The sequence below is a fragment of the Scomber japonicus genome, chromosome 19, assembly GCF_027409825.1.
Source record: "Scomber japonicus isolate fScoJap1 chromosome 19, fScoJap1.pri, whole genome shotgun sequence".
Lineage (NCBI taxonomy): Eukaryota > Metazoa > Chordata > Actinopteri > Scombriformes > Scombridae > Scomber > Scomber japonicus.
The window spans coordinates 16,388,012-16,409,867 of record NC_070596.1 but is presented as its reverse complement, the minus strand read 5'-3'; the positions used below and the strand labels follow the sequence as shown (position 1 = coordinate 16,409,867).

Genomic DNA, 21,856 nt, shown 5'->3' with positions numbered 1-21,856 from the left:
GGCATCAGTACGAGGTCAGTCCCAGGCCCTTGGCCTCTACCCTCAGCGGAACTGAGTTCCTGACCTGTTGGTCATTTGTCCGAAGTGCAGGTTAGACCCTGGACAGCCTGCAAGGGAGTCAATTCAGCCCGCAGCTTTGATCTGCTGTTACCATCAATAGGGAGTAATGAAAGTGTCCCTGCTAAATTACAGTGGAGTTCAAAAGACTAATAAATAAACATGTCCACCAGTTACAGGTGGCTGGCACAAATCTGGGTCACATTCTGTAATTAAATAGCAATGATGATTTCTGATTACGGATCCATAGATATTAGTAGATTCATCTAAAAAATCCAGACACACTCATGTAGTGCAACATAACTGATATAAATTAAACATTTTCATCCAACTTCTCAAACTAACTTTTATTGTTATGGCTTCTATTAATTAATACATTGGGGTTTATTTCTGTGAATTGTTAATTTTTCATCTCTTATTGAGGAATGGTTTACATGTCTTAACATTGTTGCAGTCTTGACGTTGAGCGTTCTAATTATGATTTAGTTATTTATATAAAAAATGAATAAAACAAGGTGGCCATAGTGCCTTATCCTCCTGTGTGATTGAGGTAGTTGGTTGAGGGCGGGACAAAAGGTGTTGATTGATAGCCATTTGGCCTATTGGGCTGGCCAAGCTTCCTCTAGAAGGTCACGTCCTGTCTGGCCCCTGTCCACTGCACACTTACACAACATATCCGGGGTCTCGGCCCTCCAAACTAGCTGACGCACACACACCGTACACACACATGGACACACAAACACAGACTCTGTACCCCCTTGGCGCCATGCTGCGGTGGTGGTCAGGGCCTTGCGTGCCATCCAGGGTCTGGTGTGAGGGGGAGGGGAAGGAAACAGGAGGGAGAGAGAGAAGGGAAAATGGTATTCAACCAATCACAACCCCCAATTCTCCTTATGGAAAAGGTTACTGCACTCTTCCTCCCCCCTCTCCAGTCACTGTAACTGTAATTTTAGGTAATTCTGTCTTTCACATCTATAGTACCTCAACACACCACATGTAAATTATATAACCTGTTAGTTCTGCACCTGGCTGTATATATTCATTAGGACCCCTACAACCACACGATACACGTTACTGAAAAGTAGCGGCCATTTTTAAAAGATGCTGCATATTGTTATATTTGAGTGATCCCTGATGAAAGCCTCTTTATACACATTTTTTTTTCCCACATTGGCCAGTTTGTCAACCCTGACACCGCAATCATTTCAAACCAGCTCACAAACATCCAGAACTCAAACCTTGCTGGGAGGCCGAGAGAAGCGCACTGGCTTTCAGCTTTCACTGTCTGACCTTGGGCAATGGCTATAGCTCCATCTTTTGGTTACTAAGCACAATGCAGCAGTAAATTAGGGGGTTTCAAAAGGTTTTTCTTTAGGCTGAAACTAAAAAATGTTTTCTTTATTAGGAAAATGGCTTGAAGAAATGGTAAAAGTAAAAGCAAAGTATTACAATAGTTTTGTCAATGTTATGAAATGATAACATTGGATTATGAAACCAGAGTTATGCTTTAAAAGCCAAGCCGGAATTATAGTGTTCAAAGTAAGAAGGTTGCTGTTCCTCAACCCTTTTAATTGAAGTCATAACCTTGGTCTCATTAAAAGGTAAATCTTTACATTTTAAAACCAAAAAGTCAGAATGGGTGACCCTGAAAATAAAGCTACCAAGCCTTTAGTGTGTGGGTGTCATGGATGGACCAATGTCACTTAACAGATTAAATACATTTGTCTTATTTCACCTTTATAGTTGTAGTGGTTATATTTGACAAATTGATAATAATATGCAATATTAGGTTACTTAGGAGGTACTCATTGTACAATTTTTTTATTCAATGAATATGTGCTAAATTAGTGTTTGCCATTGTGAATGAAATTAAAATGCTGTACATGAACTAGATTAAAACTTTCCAATGCCTTATAATATTGATTATGAGAAAATAATCAAATGTGTTTAAACATTTTTTAGAGGATTCTGATATACTGGTTAAATATGACTAAAAAAGACAATAGTTTGGAGTGGCCAGCCTCTGGAGAGAACTGTCTTAACAAGCTTTGTCATCTTGTTATCCAGGGTTCGCCTTAAGAGTTCTTCTACTTCAATGTCCAGTGATTATTTTGATTTTCGGTGTTTCTCTGATCCCAGGGAAGACAAATGAAGTGTGTAGCCACAGAGAGACAGAGCGCTCACGGAGGGTGAAAAGAGAGTCTGGGAAAACATTCCTTAGACAAGGAAAAGAGAGAAGGGGAGAAAAAAGGAAGAAGAAGAACGGAAAGATGTGGTAATAACATTTCTCAATGCAAACCATGACTGCTGGTGTTCATCATTAGTTCTACACTGCACAGTCACACGTAGACTGAATGTACATATTTAAATAAGTAAACAATTTCAGTTCAGTTTTACACTAAAAACCTCTAAGCATTGTCATGATTTGGTCAAAGCAGACCCCACCTCGGCTCTTGCTGTTCATCAATAATGTAAAGCAGATGGCAAAGAAGGATAGATAGAGGATGGAAAGGATTAAAAGAAAGTGCGCTGTGGATGAAGAATGACATGACAAGATTTCAAAACAGTAATAAAACAACTGTATTGAAATTTAATTGAAATGGTATCGTATAAGAGAAAATGTGGTAGAAAGAGGTGTGTTCAAAAGGCTGGGTAAGCTGAGGGTTGCTTTAGGGAGCCGGGGTCGGATCAGTGCCAGAAAGGGGCGGAAGGTGTTGACTAGATGCAAACGAGTTGGCCCCATCGAGGAGCGACAGTGAAGCTGATAACCCACTTTCCACCGGCCCAGAGAGGACCTCTTTATAAGGGCTTTCTAATGGGGCCCCAGGCACCTGAGCATCCCCAAAATAACCCTCTCTGAGTCCTAATCCAATGGGCTGTGGCTCCATGCCAACATGTTTGTACATGTGAACACACAGTAGTCTTTCCTTTACTCTCAGTCATTCACACAAATAAATCCTTTAATTTAATGTAGGCGTTGTTGTTGTGATTGTGAATAAAATGTATGGATCAGAAGAATAAAGCCAAAGAATGTGTGTGCAATTGGAACAATTAATGCATTCTTTTTGTATTTAGTGTTCGGACACGAAAGATCAGATTTTCAACTGTCAGTTGAAAATACACACACCAATCCCAACAACCTGTCTTTCAGGGTTTGCAGTCACAATAACAAAAAACAGTTAGAGGGTGGGAAGAGGATGAGGTCTAATAAAAAAAAGAAAAAGAGGTGCAAAACTGAAAAAAGGGGGCCTTTTGCGTGCTGACTGTATTTCACTTTCATGGCACACAGGCAAACAGCGGAAACGCTGTCTTGCAGCTTGCTTTAGATGTAATAGTCCCCACTGAAAAGCCTCTTTCCCCTCTCAGAGGGTGCATCCAGATTTACAGCTTGACAGCAGTAACAGATCATAGCTGAGAGACACAGCTCTCTGGCAATGAAAGATTTTCATTGCATTGCGATTGGCAGCTGCTAGTTTCAGGCGGGCATGGTTTTTTCCTGTTTGTTAAGAAAGTACAGGACTGCATACTTGACAATTTAAGAAGGGGATTAGAGTAAGACAGTGGAATATTTATGCCATGCATCTGTAAATCTCAAACAACCTTAAATTGTCCCTGACACATTTAAACCCACAGGAAGTTGCTAGCGTATTAAAATAATCATTACTGTAGTGCTGATTAATTGTGTTCTTGGCATTTCAACCCTTAAGCATCTAAAAGTAATGATTACAAATGAGAAAGTGGGGGCGAAAGACAGTCATGTAAGTAGCATGCATGTCAAGCTGTGCACATACAGTCAGTTCAGTCAGGTTAAGAGTTTGCTGGGGATCATGAAGTTCATGATGATCATAAATCATTCAAACACACAAGATGGTTTTTAACAGAGAGCAGGTTTTAATGGACAGAACACTGTTTGGTTTCTATCCTAATTGTAAGTGCCATATCTGAATTTTTACTTCATTGGATCAGTGTGATCATTTTCCCAATCTGGTTCCTATTCACTTTACTGTAAGTGGGCTGCAGCCAACACAACCCCTACAGACATTTCTATGTCTAATTAGGACTTTTTTGGCCCTGACTAAGTCCTAGAGACTCACTATAGTCCTTCCCTTGTGATCAAGCTAATTTAAGGTTCCCTCTAAGCGTCTGCATGGCAGGTTGTTCCAAATGTCTTCATGAGCTGCCTGTTTCCAAAACAAAGCCACAGAACTGTAATTATAATATGACAATAAACCAAGCTAACCAGCAGTTGACCTGACAACATCTCAGCTCCTCCCAGTTTGAGAGAGCAGCACTGTATGACCTTTTTTTATATAAAAAAATAAAAAATAAATCAAAGAATGTCCCATTGAAGATTTTCTAACCGTAATGAGTTGTCGGCGGTTTTCTGCAAAGAAGAATGAAATTGCTGAGGCAAGAGCGGCTAATGTCAGTCATGTTGGCCCTGTCATTCCTCAAGTGGCCTTTTGCCTCATAAGCGATAGCCTGAGAAAGGGCAGCAATCTTATCATCAGAGCATAGAGAGAGGAGAGGACAGCCAGACTGCAAGGACGGCAGCTCAGGAAAGAATGGAACAGACACAACATACACATATCTGTAGGAAGATAATTGTTCTGATAACTAACTCAGATAAATGAGATAACAATGGGAAAAACAAATATACTGTACATGCATCTCAAGAGACAATGCAAGTTGTGATGTCTTGCAAAGCTGTGTACTTTTGAGATACTTTTCATGTTTCATACTGGTCAAGTTTGTTTTACACTGCTTACAATATTTCAAACCATTTTTTTTTTTACAATGATTTCACTGAGATGTTATTAATGTAGTAATGAATTTAAGTCTGCATGGTAATACAAGTTGATGTCCAAGTTCTAAGAGCTGGATCTCATGAGTTATGTTGTCATGTCTGAAAATCAAACCTATCTGCTAATGCTAAGCAATCATGGAAAGAAATAGGTTTACTCTTGTAAAGAAAAGCATTTTTGTTTAGCAGTCATATGTGAAAACTTTAGACCATATTTTTAATGTATGAACCCAGACAGCTTTTATAACACTTGCTGTTTGGATCTGAAGACACTCGGTCAGTCAGTCAGACTGCAATTTGAGTTGATTAGAATAAAAGACAATTTGCTGTACACAAAAAATCTAAAGCTAACTAAAGTATTTGAAGCCTGTCACGTTGGTCAGTTGTCAGACAATGACACATACACAGCACAGTCAGCTGCAACTCTATCATTTATATTCCACTGTTATGAGAGTAGCAGTACTCCGATGCTAAGGCTCTTTGGCATATCTCAAGTGGATGCTGTGTCTGTCCATGGGAACCCTAAACAGAGATAAAGCTGCTGTTCCTGACGACTGGAGAGCTGCCGTAGCACTAGAGAGCGCTAGGACGGGGAGAGGGGTCATCAGATAGACAAGGGGGGTTGAGGGATAGTTTTACAGAGGACAGGATGTGAGGTAACGGCAGGCTGTAGCTCGGTATCTCTTCACGAGGATTAACTGATATCGTAGGCAACATACCCTCCTTCACTCCTGCCTGTTATGCTCCCAGATATTTCCGGGACAGACAGTACTAACACCCTATCTGGATGTTATTCTCCACAAATGTTAAACTTTTTATAGCTACCACATGGCTTCCTCAGGTGTGTATTTCAACAATCAGTTGAAGCTCGACCTGCCTCACCCCTTTACACACATACATACCCACACACTGACACATGCATAGTTTATAGTTGTTTTCTTCATTGTTTCTTTTTGCTCATGTCTTCTTTTTTGGCCTTTTCTCTGTCTCATTTTTATAATGAAATGTCTTCATTTTTGCTCAGTTAGTAAACAATGAGTATATGCTAATTAGATGTCTAAATACTGTAGAAGTGTCAACTAATTAGCCACTCCACTCTTCAAGTTGCACTGATCAGGTGTGAACATTAATCTTAGTTTCAGTCTATATTTCACTGGGCTTAGTCTGCTTATATGGGGGGCATCAAGAACCCATAAATTGACACAAATTAGGACCCCCTGACAAGATTTTGTCCCAGGGCCCCCCATCCAATAGGATTATTGCTTTTAGATGTTTTATTACAGAAAATGTATAAAAACCCATGACCAAAATAGTCATACATCCTGCCATGCTGTGTTACTTATGTATGGACTTTCATTGAAAATAAATTATTTCCTTTTTCAGATGGGGACCCCCCTGGATTTAAAAAAAATCTGTAAATAACTTGATAATGTTTCTTGGAATTAGCTCATATTACTAAATAGTATACCTGGTGTAAAATACTATATACCCAATGCAGAATTCATTCATTAGCTACATTGTTGTTAAAATGTATCATTTTGAAATGTTTTCATGCATAATACATGAAAGGTTGGCATGTAATTCTTTTTTACATACACTGTATACACATACATTATTCAGAGTGTTTGTGCTGATATATCTTGCTTTTGGTTTTGTCATTTAAATGTAACTGCACCTCCAGGTCTGAGCCAAGCTAACTCCAACCACTGCATAATATTGCAGACACACAGTACAGTCATATAATTTAGTTCACAGCTAAAAAAACACATCTTAGCAGGCAGTACCTCTATAATATATTAACACTATATATGTAGCTTTGTTTTTCTGTATACATCCATTACAGTATAATAACACTATAATAATTAGCATCAATATTTGTGCTAATGTATTATTAGTTATAAATATGCTTTTTATTTGTTTTACTGAATACTATTGATCCAGAAGTTGATTGCCTTAAACTACATAGTAAACTGAAACTTTTCTGGCTTTACCCCTGGCCTAAACAGAGTAGCTAGCGTGTTTTATGAATGGATGTTACTTGGAAGATCCCCCTCACTATGAAATATGACAATGCTCTGGTGTCCTGTGACAATCTCCATGGTGATTCTGCTGTGTTTGGACCAAATACATTACCCACCTACCACCCATTTTCTTCCATCTTTGGCAGCACTCACAGAGACAAGTGGAAGCTACAAATCTTCACAGTAGAGCCCCGACCCACAAGTAACAGCAGCCATGAATAACCTCCTGTATGATAGCCTGTACCCATATCATCAAAAAACAGCTAGCACTGTAACCACATCCAGATGGAAGGAGCAACTCGTCTCCCTCACTTGCACCAGTGTCGTGCTGCTCTCTCCTCTGAGGCTGCTGTGCATGTGGTCATGTTTTGCACCTTCCCTGCAGCTGAAGAAATGAGAGAATTCTCTTTCGCTGGATGATCGACTGTTGTATCTTCTGCAGGAAATAAATTACATGATCATTTGACATGTGGCCAGCAACACCAGCCAAATGTGATGGTTCTCAGATGTGAGTCGCCTAATCCATTATTGATGATAGATAAACTGAGATTCAGTGTATCACTGGTTAAAAAAAACAATGCAAAGGTTATAATTTAAATTCAAGTTAAATGTCTTATAACTGGTTGAATTTGGTTTTAGTTTAATTGAGTTAGATTTGGGAACATTTTTACAATGAAAATATTAAGTGAAATAAAGACAGCACAACCGATCGTAGATGTTAAAGGTGATATTCAAAATAATTATTTTTCATACTAAAATTTATAAATGACCAAAACATAATTAATATCTTATAATCACTTGTAACATAACAGACGAATATGTACAGTAATTGTAAGAATTTAATCAACATAGCAAAAAAAACATTTAAGCCTGTAACAGTAGGCTAGTTCAGGTGTAACTGTGAATTTACTGTTTAATATTAACATGGCTTTTTTGCCATATAATCTTGTGCAGCTGAGACCTAACTTACTGTCAATAACAATCAGACAGAAAGGGGCTATTTCTGTCTGATTGTTATTGTCTACATTTCTGTTTTCTGTGTATAACTGTTAGATGGATATCTAAACATTTACTGAATCCGTTTACAAATGTAATTTAATGCCCTAGTGACATTGAATCATAAACCATCACATTTTTATGACATGGCCAGATAAACTAGATTAAAGTTTTAAAACACCTATTTTTTCTCCACAGGACGACTGTGGAATTTCTCTACCATCACAGCAGGAATTATCACAGCAAAAAAGATGTGTCAGTGTTCATTCAGGCATCTGAATATTGTATTAACGTTAGAAAAAATGAAAAATTGTGAACCTATCCTTTAAATACAGCCTCGCAGAGCAGACAGCTAGCTAACTTGCATTGCTAGTTTTTTCACCATGCTAGGAGAGAAGAGTAAAGGGTCTGAGGCAAGGTGCAAAGTCAGATCAAGGATTGTGGTAACCCTGACTGGGCTTTAATAAAAATAACAAAATCTACGACAACAGCTCCACCCCATTTAAAAGAACTATATTGTCGTCACATTTGTAGCAAAATTTTATCAGATGTTCATCCCTAAGCTGCACATCAAGTCATAAAGACACTTGAATGAAATTGCCTGAAAATGAAGACTTGACACAGAATCCAGGCCTTTCTTATCTGTATTTCTCTACAGACATATTTCAGTATTTCAGTATCTGCTGACAAGCTTACAAGAAGAAAACCAAGTTCATTGGATCCTTCTTATACACACACACACTGTCAAATATAGAGTTTTGCTAAGTGATGAGAAATAAGGTGAATTGAAGTCTAGAAATGCTTTCTTCAAGTCTTGTCCCTCAGTCCACAGTCATGACAGTCACCATGAAATTCTTAAAGATGATCTGGGATGATGAAAGTATTCATCAGTCAGTCTCTCATGGTCACAGCATCCCTCAGTGATCCGTCCTCACATTCTCTTCTTCATCTTGCCTTTCTTTTGGCCGCCCCGACCAAAACCGGACTTCTTGACTTGTCCGAGAAACTTCTTGTTCTTGTTCCGGAGGTTCTTCAGACCTCCGCCCTGCAGGAACTGGTGCTTCTGATCTTTCTTGCGCTGTTTCAGGATCTGCTCGTTTGTCTTCAGCTCTGAGCGCACTCTACGGCCACCTGGTGTCTGCTGTGGTCGTCCCGGGCTTTGGAACTGAGGACCTCGTCGACCACGGCCACGACCTAGGAGAGAGATGATAGAGGGAAAAAAACATTACTTGTTGTTTGAGGGTACAAAAAACAGAAGCTGCACTTGACACACCGGAATTTTACAGTGATTTAAGTATTAATATGCATTTTGCTTTGAAACTAACAGAAACAAGCTAATTAGAGCACAGTGGGAAAAAACAAACATTCAGACACATAACCACTTGTAAAATAACAACATGTCATTTTTACCCTTCATTTTTTCTACAGATTAAAAAGTCAAGATATAATCTTTTAAATAGAGAGCTTTACATGGATTTTATTGCCTTTGGACAGAGCAAGACTAACCGTTTCCACCTAATTTCAGTCTTTATGCTAAACTAAGCTTACCACCTGTTGACCTGTTGAGATATATATGTCGGTATGAAAGCAAATAACTTTGTCCAAAGATTTTGAACTATTCCTTTAAAGCAGACCATATTCACACATTTGTAGGTGTGCTAAGGATGACTTGCAGTAAAACAGTAATCTGACCATGAGTCACATTATTTAAAAACTGGCTATTAGGAACCTTTTTGTCCCCATTTTATTGCATAGACTAATTAATAATAATTACTTAAAACACAAGTCCATTAGATATTAAACGAACAATAGCATTGAAGCTGAGACTGAAGATGCTCTCCTACCTCCTCCTGGCCTTCTCCCTCCTCCTCCTGTTTCTCCATCTGAGCCAGCTCCTCCGTCATCGACCCTGTACTTTTTCTTCCACTCCTCGTAACTGACATGTCGTTAAGTCATATAACATTACAGCTAAATGTTGAAATAGAACAGTAATAAACTTTAATAGTAAGACCACAGCAGTGATTTAAGTAAACACAAAGAGACATTTTGTTAAAAAAAGGATACAAGTTCTTCTTGTTCTTTTTGTTCTGGATGACTTGGCCGCCGTCTAATCTTAACTTTTTCTTCTGGTCTTCCCTTCCTGTCTCTCTGACGAAGCGCTTCCTCTTGCGGTCCCTACAAATGATAGATATTCACTGGATTATGGTACATTAAATGGCAAAATCAGAAGCGGGGGAAGAAAAGGGGACAGAGAGTTTGAATGAATGAGTGACTTCAATTTGTTTTTACCATTTCATAATTTGTTTGTGCTGGTTTAATCTGTCTCCCTCATCTCCCATGAGGTCCAGGACAGCTGAAGAGGCCTGTTGGTCAAACGCAGTGCCCTCTCCACCAAGACTTAACCTAATGAGAACATAAACAGGTTATATAGATTATACATTTTAATCAGATCTGATGTCATTTCTTTTATTTCATACACATCTCAAAATGATTTAATAAAATGTGTTTCCTCACCCTCTCTCAGAGTTGAAGTCTTTAGGTCTGTAGGGAATGTAATAGTCCTCATCTTTGCCTGTTTGTTTGCTTTTCTTGTTCTTTGGTTGTCCCCCATCTTCCTGCAAGACTCTCCTCTTTCCACCAACCACCTCTGAGAACACCCCCTGGTGGGAAAAATTGAGAATTACACATTTGAAATAATGCAATACCTCAGTTGGTTTCTGATAAATGTAAATAGTAAATAAGTGTACAAAATGAGGTTGTTTACAACAAGAATAAACATTTAGTAACAATTGTAAACATTTCTAAAGTTCTGAATGATAATGTGGTGCACCAGTGTTAAAAGGAAGATGCAAATAAACATTCCGATTTTTAGTCTCAGTGCTCCACATGCTAATATCTAAAAATATGAGATGACTTGATTCATTTTTAACCATTATATCATCGTCCTCCTCCTGGTCTGCGATGTGTGTGGAAGCCTCGTCAGTGTTGGAGTGGTGGACGGATAGATGCAGACGGCTCTCTGCAGCCAGGTCATCTCTATGCTTGCTAAATTTGTCTACCAACCGCGAGTCCTTGGAGCGTTTGGCCCTCATCACCTCGCTGGCCTGTGTCTTACTGTGGGAGTTGATTTCAAATATAGTCTGAAAATGAAGACGAAACTATATGTTAGCAGGAAATTGCAGCACAATGAGATATCTACGTTACCATCAACTGAAACTCACCGATTTGGATTTGTAGCCTTTGATGGCATCAACTATTTGAAGACGGTCTAGTTCCATTTTCTCCAAACCCGACCCTAAAATGACAACAATTAAACACTGTTAGAAACTGCTGTCAAAGCATCATTTTCACTGCCCTCTACATTATTGATCCTCCTCCAGACTGACCCAGTAATGGATGGACAGCCATGATGGACAGATCTGTGTTTTTGACTCGTCTGACGGACTCTGGCGAGGGGTTTGGTCGAGACTTGAGGTACTGCTTGTAGGCGTTCTCCGAGACACGATGCATGTTTTGCAGGTCCAAGGAGTTCTCGTGAGACGTGACAAGATTTGAGCTTTCGTCATCAAGGATACTTTGAGGGACCCGACCAAACACACCATCGGCATCTGGAGGAAGGGAGGAGAGGTTTGGAGTGTGACAGATAAGACAGTGATAAATAAGGGATACTTGGCAGTCTACTAGCAGGTGTGTAGTATGTCAATGTAAGAGTTCATTACTCAGTAGAAACCAGGCATGCACTCTAAAAAGGCTACCTTGTGCGTGTTCGGGTGTGGCGATCTGAAGGGGCCTTCCAAGGAAGAGGTGAAGGTCATAAACAAAAGGCATCTCATCAGGGCAAATCATACTGTAGGTTGTGCCACTGCGCCCCGCACGTCCCACACGACCTGAAGAGAAAAAACCAACCTTATCACTTCTTCTGTTTATTGAAATTTGGTAAAAGGGATAAAAAAATATATATCTTATTCATTCTGTATATAACACTCACCAACTCTGTGCAAGAAGAGCTTGGGCTTTGAGGGAAAGTTGTAGTTGATGACATTGTCCAGCAGGGGGATGTCTATACCACGAGCAGCGACATCAGTCACAACTAGCACCATGGCTTTCCTATGCACAAATTTTCCAATATTGATCTTCCTGGCAGTCTGATCAAGAGCACTGTAGATGTAAGCGCACTCCAAACCTTCTGTAGACAGCAGCTGGACATTGACACAAAAGAACAAAAAACGTGGATACTTTTAAACTCTTTTTTGATCTTTTTTTAATCTCTGAGTTAATGAGAGTGTGACTGTTCACTGAGGAGAAATATACACCAAAGTACTCTGGAATAATTTTGGTGTCTTTATCTTACCTCCTTGACGTACTCTACATGATGTTTGGTGGCAACAAAAACTACCGTCTGCTCCTGAGGTTTCACTACGTTTCTCAGGAGATATAGCAGCAGGGCCGCCTTGTCATCCACTCGCACATGAAAGAATGACAGCTGAGGGAAGACAAGACAAATTAAAAACATTTTGAAATGGTTGGACAGATCTGAAGTGAGGATTTAGTTCTGTCAATAGATGCACCACACAGTCATTTTTATGATGTACTGTATTACTTTCTCATTAATAAAGTGGTAAAGGCAGCATGGCTTTACCACTGTCCAGCAACAGGTGCTTAGTGTGAGGAGAAATGTATAATCATAAGATAAATACTAAACCTATGTAGAGACGTTTGTCCTGCAACATGGTGACAAAAAGCTTTTCCTCTTTTCATGCGTTTAGTTTTTTATTCTACATTTTCAAAACTATCATTTCTATAACAACAGTTGACCTGAAAGAAGTCATGATATATTAATATAAAATGAAAATTCTCATCGAGCACATATTTAATTTGTTTGATCAAATCAAATTATTCCATTAAAAAAAATTATGTTGTTTCTTTGACCTAATTTACCCTGGGTTTCTATGAGAGGAACAACCAAGAATCATTAGCACTTCCGTGCAGACTTCTGTGTCCTTTATTTACCTTAATCTGGTCACTGAGTTTAGAATCCACATCTAAACGAATCAGTACTGGTTCTGTCAGCCCTGGAAGCAAAAATAGAAACGTTTATTTAGTTAGCATGAAGCCTTGAGCACCAATATGAAAGTTAATATGATAATGATAATGATTATTACGACGGTTTGCAGGGGGATTAACTCAAGATGTAGCACAAAATCAATTAAAAAAGCTTTTCAGTCATGATGAATGCAGGTAAGAACACAGAAGTGACTTTAAACAGAATAGAAAATAGTTTGTTTTGTTTTCTTCTGATCTCACCAGCTCTGGCAAAATCCACCAGCAGTTTGGGCAGAGTGGCGGAAAACAGCAGAGTCTGCCTGGTGTCTGGAAGCCTCCTAATGATCTCCTCAAGCTGCTCAGCAAAACCCATTTCAAACAACCTGAGTACAGGAGAAACATGGTTCAATTTAAACACGTATGCATACAAGTGACTCCAATGTGTGACATGAAAATATGCATACATTTAAATTCCACCTCTCACCTGTCAGCCTCATCAAACACCACATATTCCACACCGTTCAACTTCAGGTTCATTTCCCTGACAACGTGCATGAGACGACCAGGGGTGCCGATGATTCTGATGTAGGAGGACAGAGATCAGCATTATAAACGTAATTATTATTACATGGCGCCATAACACAACAATCTAAGCTTCTGTGTGTACTCACATGTCAGGGTTTTCATGAAGAGCAGCGAACTGATCCTCCATCCTGGTGAAAATATTTAAATCAATGTAAGCGGAAAAGAAGAACAACTGCACAGATTTCAATGTGCAAGACTAAAAAAATAATAATTAAAGAACAGTAACACAAAACAACTGAGGAGTCACACACCTGTCTCCACCAAGAATCAAGGCTGTCTTGAGGCCTGTGAATTTTCCCAACTGTAAAACCACAAAAAAAAATGAATACAGCGACATTTAATATCAGCCAACTAACATAATAAAAACGAATCAGTCTGCTTGTCTTTACCTCTTTCGTGAACTTCATGGTCTGCAGGGCCAACTCTCTGGTGGGGGTCAGGATGAGGGCCCTGGCTCCTGTTTGGGCTTGTGGAGCCTTCAGCTTCTCAAACATAGGGATGAGGAAGGCAGCCGTTTTACCACTGCCAGTCCTAGCCATAGCCACTACATCCTTGCCATCCAAAATCACTGGGACAGTCTGAAGTGGTGAAGAGAAGGATTGGGCATGACATATTGTACTGTCAAGTGTCACAAATATTTGAATTTCAGGATGCTGAAGGTGCACCGACTTACCTTTCTTTGGATTGGAGTTGGGACTTTGTACCCCTTCTTCATGACCCCTTTGTATACAGGGTAACTGAGACCTGAAATGAGATTATACTTTTTAATCTCAGATACAAACAGGTCGATTTCTGATACTGTCACCAAACAGTGGACATGCAGCCCTATCTGTGCTCTCTTCACTGTCTCTCACCCATGGACTGAAATCCTCCAGACTTCTTTTTCTTCTTGTTTTGGGCTCTGACCAGCTCCCTGGTGTCAGGCTCCACATCTGACAGGCAGTCGGACTGAGCAGGGAATCGTGGCATTTTCTTTCCTTGCTGTGAAACCATTAAAAAAAAACACATACACAATCACATTTTTTGATAGCATGATATCAGATGAGGTCTTAAAAACTAAAAACACCACGTACAATTTTCAGACAAAAGTCTTGTTCCTTTCCAGGTAAGAAGGAGGGATCAATGTTGTTTAATAACTATGTTCACAAGTGTGCTAAATTTTAAGGATTATTTTGGGAATAAGCATATGAGTTTAACTGAGGTTGTGAACCACCCACCTTTTGACACATTTTGTCTTGTGATCAATTTATTTAGTAGATGATGAACTAAACAACAGCGACAATTGTTACAAAGGGATTTGCCTCGATCTTGGCGACAATATTTCTCTGGACTCCTGGCAGTCCATCTCAGAGAGTTCACACTTCATCCATCTGTGCCAGGCACAGTCTAATGCAGTGCAGAATTGTTCATTGCACCCATTGGACAAAACAGAAGGTGTCGAAGTTCTTCCCAGATGTGAGCCCTACCTGTAATCGCTGCAACTTAGCCCCAGCCACTCATGCTCACATGTTTTGGTCATGCGCAGAACTTGCAGACTTTTAGCTTCTTATCTTTCAAACTTTTTCTGGAGTGCCTGAATAAATTGATTGCCCCTTGCCCATCCATGGCTATTTTCGGTGTTCCTCCAGACTCACTTATGCTATCAAAAGCAGAGGCCAACTGCATCATCTTCTCCACTCTGCTTGCCAGGTGCTTAATACTGTTCAGATGGAAGGATGCGCACCCACCCACCTTTATACATTGGGTACGAGATATCCTTTATTTTCTGAAATTAGAGAAGATAAAACACTCCCTGAGAGGCTCTATTAAGACCTATCATAAAATGTGGAATCCCTTCTTAGATTACATTGAAGAAAAATTTCAATTTCCTGCAGTCCCTTGATCACTAAGTTGAAGCCTTGTCCACCCAATCCGAAAACCATCTTCTTTTTTTAATTTCATCTGGCTCCATTGTACCTCATAATATATTGCCTACTTGCTCCTGTTTTCTATTTTCATTTTTAGTTCTTATTTGTGCTTTGGTTTTCAACCTTACATTTAACTGGGGTACTACTTTTAACATTGTATTATATACGGTCACCTTTATATCTTGTGTGGGCTGTGCCTCTATCAGGATGACGTCCCTGTATTAATGTTTTTTGTACTTGTTCTGGATAAAACCTAATAAACAGAATTTGGGAGGGGGGATTTGCTTCGTGAAATAGCTTCTCTGCCATTTCTTTTTTCTGTCAATAGATAATAAGATATAAGATTATAAAATATGTTCAGATGTAGAGCCGCAAAGATTAGTCAATAAATACATTAGTCTACCGGCAGACAAAACAAGTAGCAACTATTTGATTCATAGTTCCATCTCTTATACTTATGTGTAAAGTCAGTCAAAATAACCCTCAGGGGGCATCCGGATTTGAACCGGAGACCTCTTGATCTGCAGTCAAATGCTCTACCACTGAGCTATACCCCCTAACACGTCACACATGACGTCTAAAACTGGTCACATTATTTTGTCAGTAAGTCAAACATTTCCACAAATAAATTAGCTTTTAGGAGGTTAGGAGAAACTGAATAAGTATTGTTTTACTTACAGAATCATCGTCCTTAACTTCAGCAGCCAACTCAAAGTCTCCACAGTCAGAGTCTAGCTCCGGCTCTCTATTGGCGGTGTGTCTCTTCTTCTTGGTCATCTTCTTCTTTCTTTGAGCCATCCTGACGTTTAAGCTCCTGTTTAAGACTGCGCTCGATAAGCTTTACTGAATAATAATGTCAAACGGCAACAATATTGTCCAAAACAACTCGTGCCAATCTCAAAACACAACAGCACGACAGGCAGACATGTTGGACCACACGTGTAAACTTCTTCTTCTACCGTTTCATGACTGTTACTATGTCACTTACAGCTCACTACCGCCACCTACTGATACAGACTGATGGATTTATTAAATAGACCAGAGAGAGGGCAGGCTCAATTTGCGGCAGCGGCATCTTCCGCGGCATTTCTTGCGGCACCCAGAGATGCCGCAGAAAGTGCCGCTGGCTGCCGCCGGCAGCGGCACTTTCCGCGGCATTTCTTGCGGCACCCAGAGATGCCGCAGCTAGATGTCGCTTGTAGGCACTTTCCGTGGCATTTTTTGCGGCATTTTCTGCGGCATTTCTTGTTGTGTGGGTGATTTTGCGTTAGTTTCTTTTTGTGTCTGTGTTCCTTTTTTGTATGTTTTAGCTTTCTGGACTGTTTTTTGTTTGTTTGTTTGTTTGTTTGTTTGTATGTATGTATGTATGTATGTATGTATGTATGTATGTATGTATGTATGTATGTTTTCCAAGTTCATTTTAATAATAATACTAGCCTACTACTAGTATTAGAGTACTGTATTATTATTAAGTTAGCTAGCCTACTTATTTTTTTTTTAAATTGCTGTCCTGATTTTTTTCTTTTTGTTTACTTAAAAATAAAATAAATACTATGCAACTTATTTTGTCCTTTATTATATGAATATCACAAAGTTTTATTTGTTTTATTCGGTGGGTTACAATGCCATAGTTGCCTGATGACACTGTTTGGGAGGATAGGTTTAATGTTAACAATTTTCAAGTTTGAATTAGAGTGGGACTACAGGTATAATTTTTCTTTTTACATTTTTTGTGGCACAGACGCCTTTATTAAACAGTTGGTAGACAGGACATATGGGAGAGAGATGGGGGAGTGACATGCAGTAAATGACCGCACCGGTCGGGATTCGAACCAGGGGTCAGCTGCGTCAGTTGTGTAAGCTGCGCATGCGGCATGCGCTCTAACCACGACACTACTCTACTGTACTGAATTCTACTATACTATACTATACTATACTATACTATACTATACTACATATACCATAATCATATACTAATCTACATAGACTATTTCTAAAATCCAATTATTGAGCGATTTTATAACTGTATTTTTTGGAAATGTTTGTATGCATATCAAACAGCATTTTGCTAATGTTGTTGCCCTCTCATATTGTATATTTATCCTCGGATGATTTTATTGCATAAAACTTTGTTTTTTCTCAGGATTCATGTTGTTAAGTGCTATTACCATGTTATGCCACATATGCCTACATAAAATTTCCTTTGGGTTATAATAAATAACCGCAGACTAGACTATCAGACTTCATTAAAAATGATTTCATGACTGTGGCATGGTTTTAGGCTTTAGATGGCAATTTACAGACATGTCAACGTTAGAAAATAATTATGTTTTGATGCCACACATGTTAAACGTAGCCTAAAGAATACATATAGAATGGTTGCCATGTTTGGGTTTCCCTGTCCTCATCTTTCTTTATCCACTATAACTAAAATGGACGTGTGCTAAGGCAATACTTACAATAAGATTTGTGACACTTTATGACACAATGAGACTGCGTCACATTTTTAACATCAGCTTTTTAGGCAATTGGTCTATAATACTGATAAACGGATTTGTGTATTTTTGTTATAGTGTTGGAGATATGTGACATAATAAGAGGCAAGGCCTACTAAAATAGCCTATACTTAATTTTTATGAGAGATTTTTTTTTTAATTATGGAAAATTGTGTATAAAACCGCATTTTTAAATATCATAACCTACTTTGGAGAGTTACCTGTCACACCTGGCAACCCGAGAGCGTGTCAAATCATTTTGACGACTGCCCACTCATTTGTCACATCAGCGTACGACTGTCAGTCCTGTATTTCAAATCCCTAAAGAGACATTGACGACTGGAGAAACATAGGTAAGTCATAATCAATTTAGTCAAATGTGTGCCTTGATTTTAGTTGTATAATTTAAAGCGTCTGCTATTTCCACTCAAGTAATTTGAAGTGCCTACTAGCGACATCTAGCCGCGGCATCTGTGGGTGCCGCAAGAAATTCCGCAGAAAATGCCGCAAAAAATGCCACGGAAAGTGCCTACTAGCGACATCTAGCTGCGGCATCTCTGGGTGCCGCAAGAAATGCCGCGGAAAGTGCCGCTGCCGGCGGCAGCCAGCGGCACTTTCTGCGGCATCTCTGGGTGCCGCAAGAAATGCCGCGGAAGATGCCGCTGCCGGCGGCAGCCAGCGGCACTTTCTGCGGCATCTCTGGGTGCCGCAAGAAATGCCGCGGAAGATGCCGCTGCCGGCGGCAGCCAGCGGCACTTTCTGCGGCATCTCTGGGTGCCGCAAGAAATGCCGCGGAAGATGCCGCTGCCGCAAATTGAGCCAGCCCCTACTGATAGACCAGGGGTTTCATAGTCAGAGATTGTATGCCCTGTCAACCAGACAGTCTCCCCCTTTAGTTTACTTGCTTAGTTTCGTTCAGTTCCTGGCAGCCCGTTAGATCATTTTTAATGTTATTTGATCCAAAAGACACTCACCAATTGAGCCAAGATGGCCTGACATACTTCATACTACACCAAATACATTAAAAAGGTCTGTCTGAAGACATTTATTAGTTTCTGTCCCTGGGACAGTGTAAAAAACAGTAAAATTCCCCAAAACTACTTTGCCTCTGAAGTCTTTATCTCTTTAACCACATCACACATAGGTATTTAGGCTATTCTATGTAATCTCCTTTTAACTAATGGTATAACTAATGTAATATTTTTCTCTTCTATTCACTGAGCCCTGCCTGAAAGTCTTTGGAGCCCCTGTGGGGAGGCCTATCTCCTATATTAAAACTCTCTGACCCAGACTGTCGGTGGGTAGATAACAGTGAAAAGCGTGAAACCCATGAACAGAATAGTCATTCTTATTCATTCTGTCACTGTAATAATGTCTAGTCAATGGAAGTCCCTCAAGGATCCTTTGGGGGCCCCAGATCACACTTTGAGAACCACTGATCAAAATAACTTAACTTTTTCTAAGAGTTTTACACTGTAGTATACTACCATTGTACTGCCTTACAACCTAATTTCTGATGTAACAATATCTCATTTACTGTCAGAAGACGGGTAGCTGATATAGTGCACTTCAAAGCCAGTAAAGTAGCAGCTAAATTTAACCATATAACTGAATTTTCCAGTTTTTATCCCCCCAACACCCAAATGAATATCATTAACGCAGCAGAGAACACTGATATTTTGTTTGAAATCTATGAGCCTTGATGAACAGGAAGCAATTAAAGTGGCCCTATGCTGATTTTACACATGACAGTTAATTTATTTGTCATGCTACTCAGCTGGTGAGGGCATGGAGACTTCAAATTGTTTTATTACAAAAATGGAAGTGTGGCGTTTGAAAGACAGGCCATGAGGGTCTAATGAAAGCCAATGTTGTTAAATTATGGAGTACCCATTTAGGAGATCATTCTTTTTATTAGGGACCGAGCTGAAAGGCCTGGAGGCAAGAACCCTATTGTTTTATTATGCTTGTAATAATAATCCAATATTGTTTTGACACCCATCCCTGGATCAATTTACTGCACAACATAATTGATTACATGATCATTTTAAAGACAGTGCCTCTTTAAAAAGTTTTTGTGTTGATCCACCTCATTCAGAATATACAGCTGGCACAAATGTCTCATTGTAAAGCATAAATTGCACCCTAATTTCCACAATAACACACACATGCATGTCACACAGCCACAGTACAAGGCTGATACAATAATCAGAGTAGCCCACGGAGCTTTATCTAGGTCAGTCTTTCTCTGTCAGTATACATAAATTCAAAACCTTTGTTACTTGCCATGATGACTTTTTTCACAAACATCAAACTGAACACTTTAAAACTATACAACTGTACAAAACAGGGTTAAACATTTTCTTTATTAACACATAGCTTTTTTCTCACAACATATAATAAAAACATGTCATTTCTATGTCTGTAGTGCATAATGTGACAGAGAGATTTCATTTTTTATAACCAGACCTGCAGCACAAATGAGTACTGTCTTTCCACTGGTATAACACAAGCTGTAACATATTACAGCTAATATTGCAGCACATATTAGCTAAATTACATATTTGTAATTTAGCTGCATTGCTTGCACTTATAATCTCAGTTACTTGTGTGAGTAAAATATCAAGTAAATAAAGCTGCTTCTGACTTGGAGATGTATATATATATATGTGTGTGTGTGTATCTTTTGGGTATCTAATCCTTCAGTACTCACAAAGTGGTAAAAGATGTGTATGTGAAAAGTTAAAGAATAATAATAAATTACCCTAATATGCTTTTTAATGTTATAAGTATATCTTTATATAACTCAAAACTCATGCAGCCAAGGAAGACAACCAGAGCATTTCTTACTGTTGCATAATTTTTCATGAAGTAACTGCATAGGACATCTTGGCAGGCAAAGCCTACCCATCCATGCAACAACTGTCACACTTATGCTACTGGAATCCTGAAATATGCTACGAGATTTTTCTCCAAAAAAAGATTTTACTCCACTGCACAAACATAAGCTTAGAGACAGAATCTCCTTCCACAGGCACTATTTACTAATTTTATATTCTGTCATGATAAAGACCCTATTTATTACATACAAACTTAAATATCATAAGTCAACATTGAGGATAAAAAGTTTATTTAACACAAAGTCATTTTCTTGTTCTCTATTAAATAATACTGTGCCACGATGACATAACAAAACAGAGGACACTCTATTCTCTCCCTCCATTCATAAATATTGCCCTGCCAAAGCTTATATAGAATATCCTTGTTTGACAGCCCAGAATTAATCTTAATCTTACTCTGCGAGTTGAATCTGTAAGGGGATCAAATATGAGATCAAATATGAGTTTCTTACTTACATTCTCATTTAGATTTAGCCTAAAATGGTTTAGGAAAAGTAATTCTGTCAAATTTTGTCCCTGAAAGTCTCCAGTAATCCATGCATTTACTTTATTTTCTGCGTATTGACTATTGGACAAATATAAGTGTCAGCAGTGAAATTCGTCATGTGGTTTCATTATAATGTGAGTCCATCGGCTGCTCAACTGCTGACCAAAACATCAAAAACCTGGCTAAACAAGTTATTCATTAAGGTCCAATATTCACATCTCAAACATGTTTTTATTCCTATTTTTAATTATTTTTTTGAATCACTTTTGATCTCATGGCAATGTCCATGTTTTATTGGGTGTACCATTAATGAAAAGCAATATATATAAAATTGTGGATTTGTTGTTGGCAGAAAGTGTACATTTTTTATTGGTCAGTATGTCTTCAGCTTACATGACTTTTTGCATTTGCACACAACCTTCAGTTGTCTCTAACCAGCCACAGTCTAATTTTTTAAATCACCCAGTGGAAATGTGTCCTTTGGATGATAACACTGACACTAATATGGCAGCCAAAACGTGTACTGCGCTGTTTGAAGTCAGTGGGCTGATGTACAGTAAA

At 39.0% G+C, this 21,856-nt stretch overlaps 1 protein-coding gene and 1 non-coding gene across 2 annotated transcripts; both read right to left on the bottom strand.

Annotated features, from left to right (window-relative positions):
- Nucleotides 1-8,504: 8,504 nt before the first annotated feature.
- Nucleotides 8,505-16,339, bottom strand: ddx54 (DEAD (Asp-Glu-Ala-Asp) box polypeptide 54). Its single transcript, XM_053340355.1, has 20 exons — nt 16,092-16,339; nt 14,361-14,487; nt 14,180-14,250; nt 13,896-14,084; nt 13,758-13,807; nt 13,593-13,634; nt 13,406-13,501; nt 13,183-13,304; nt 12,889-12,950; nt 12,230-12,361; nt 11,867-12,077; nt 11,634-11,765; nt 11,265-11,486; nt 11,100-11,173; nt 10,809-11,018; nt 10,393-10,538; nt 10,168-10,281; nt 9,943-10,053; nt 9,723-9,814; nt 8,505-9,072 (listed from the first exon to the last, which is right to left on the bottom strand). The coding sequence occupies exons 1-20, from the start codon at nt 16,209-16,211 to the stop codon at nt 8,810-8,812; spliced, it is 2,586 nt and encodes an 861-aa protein (XP_053196330.1). The 5' UTR covers nt 16,212-16,339; the 3' UTR covers nt 8,505-8,809.
- On the bottom strand, nt 15,899-15,970 carry trnac-gca (transfer RNA cysteine (anticodon GCA)). The gene has a single exon. It is a non-coding gene; the product is annotated as a tRNA-Cys (tRNA).
- Nucleotides 16,340-21,856: the final 5,517 nt, after the last annotated feature.

Excerpts from the sequence above, each read along its gene's own strand:
- ddx54 (XM_053340355.1), bottom strand. The coding sequence starts at position 16,211 with ATGGCTCAAAGAAAGAAGAAGATGACCAAGAAGAAGAGACACACCGCC. Across the intron at positions 12,078-12,229 it reads ATGTAGAGTACGTCAAGGAG|CTGCTGTCTACAGAAGGTTT; the intron begins GTAAGATAAAGA and ends GTCAATGTCCAG. Across the intron at positions 10,539-10,808 it reads AGGAGGACGATGATATAATG|GGGGTGTTCTCAGAGGTGGT; the intron begins GTTAAAAATGAA and ends TTTTCCCACCAG.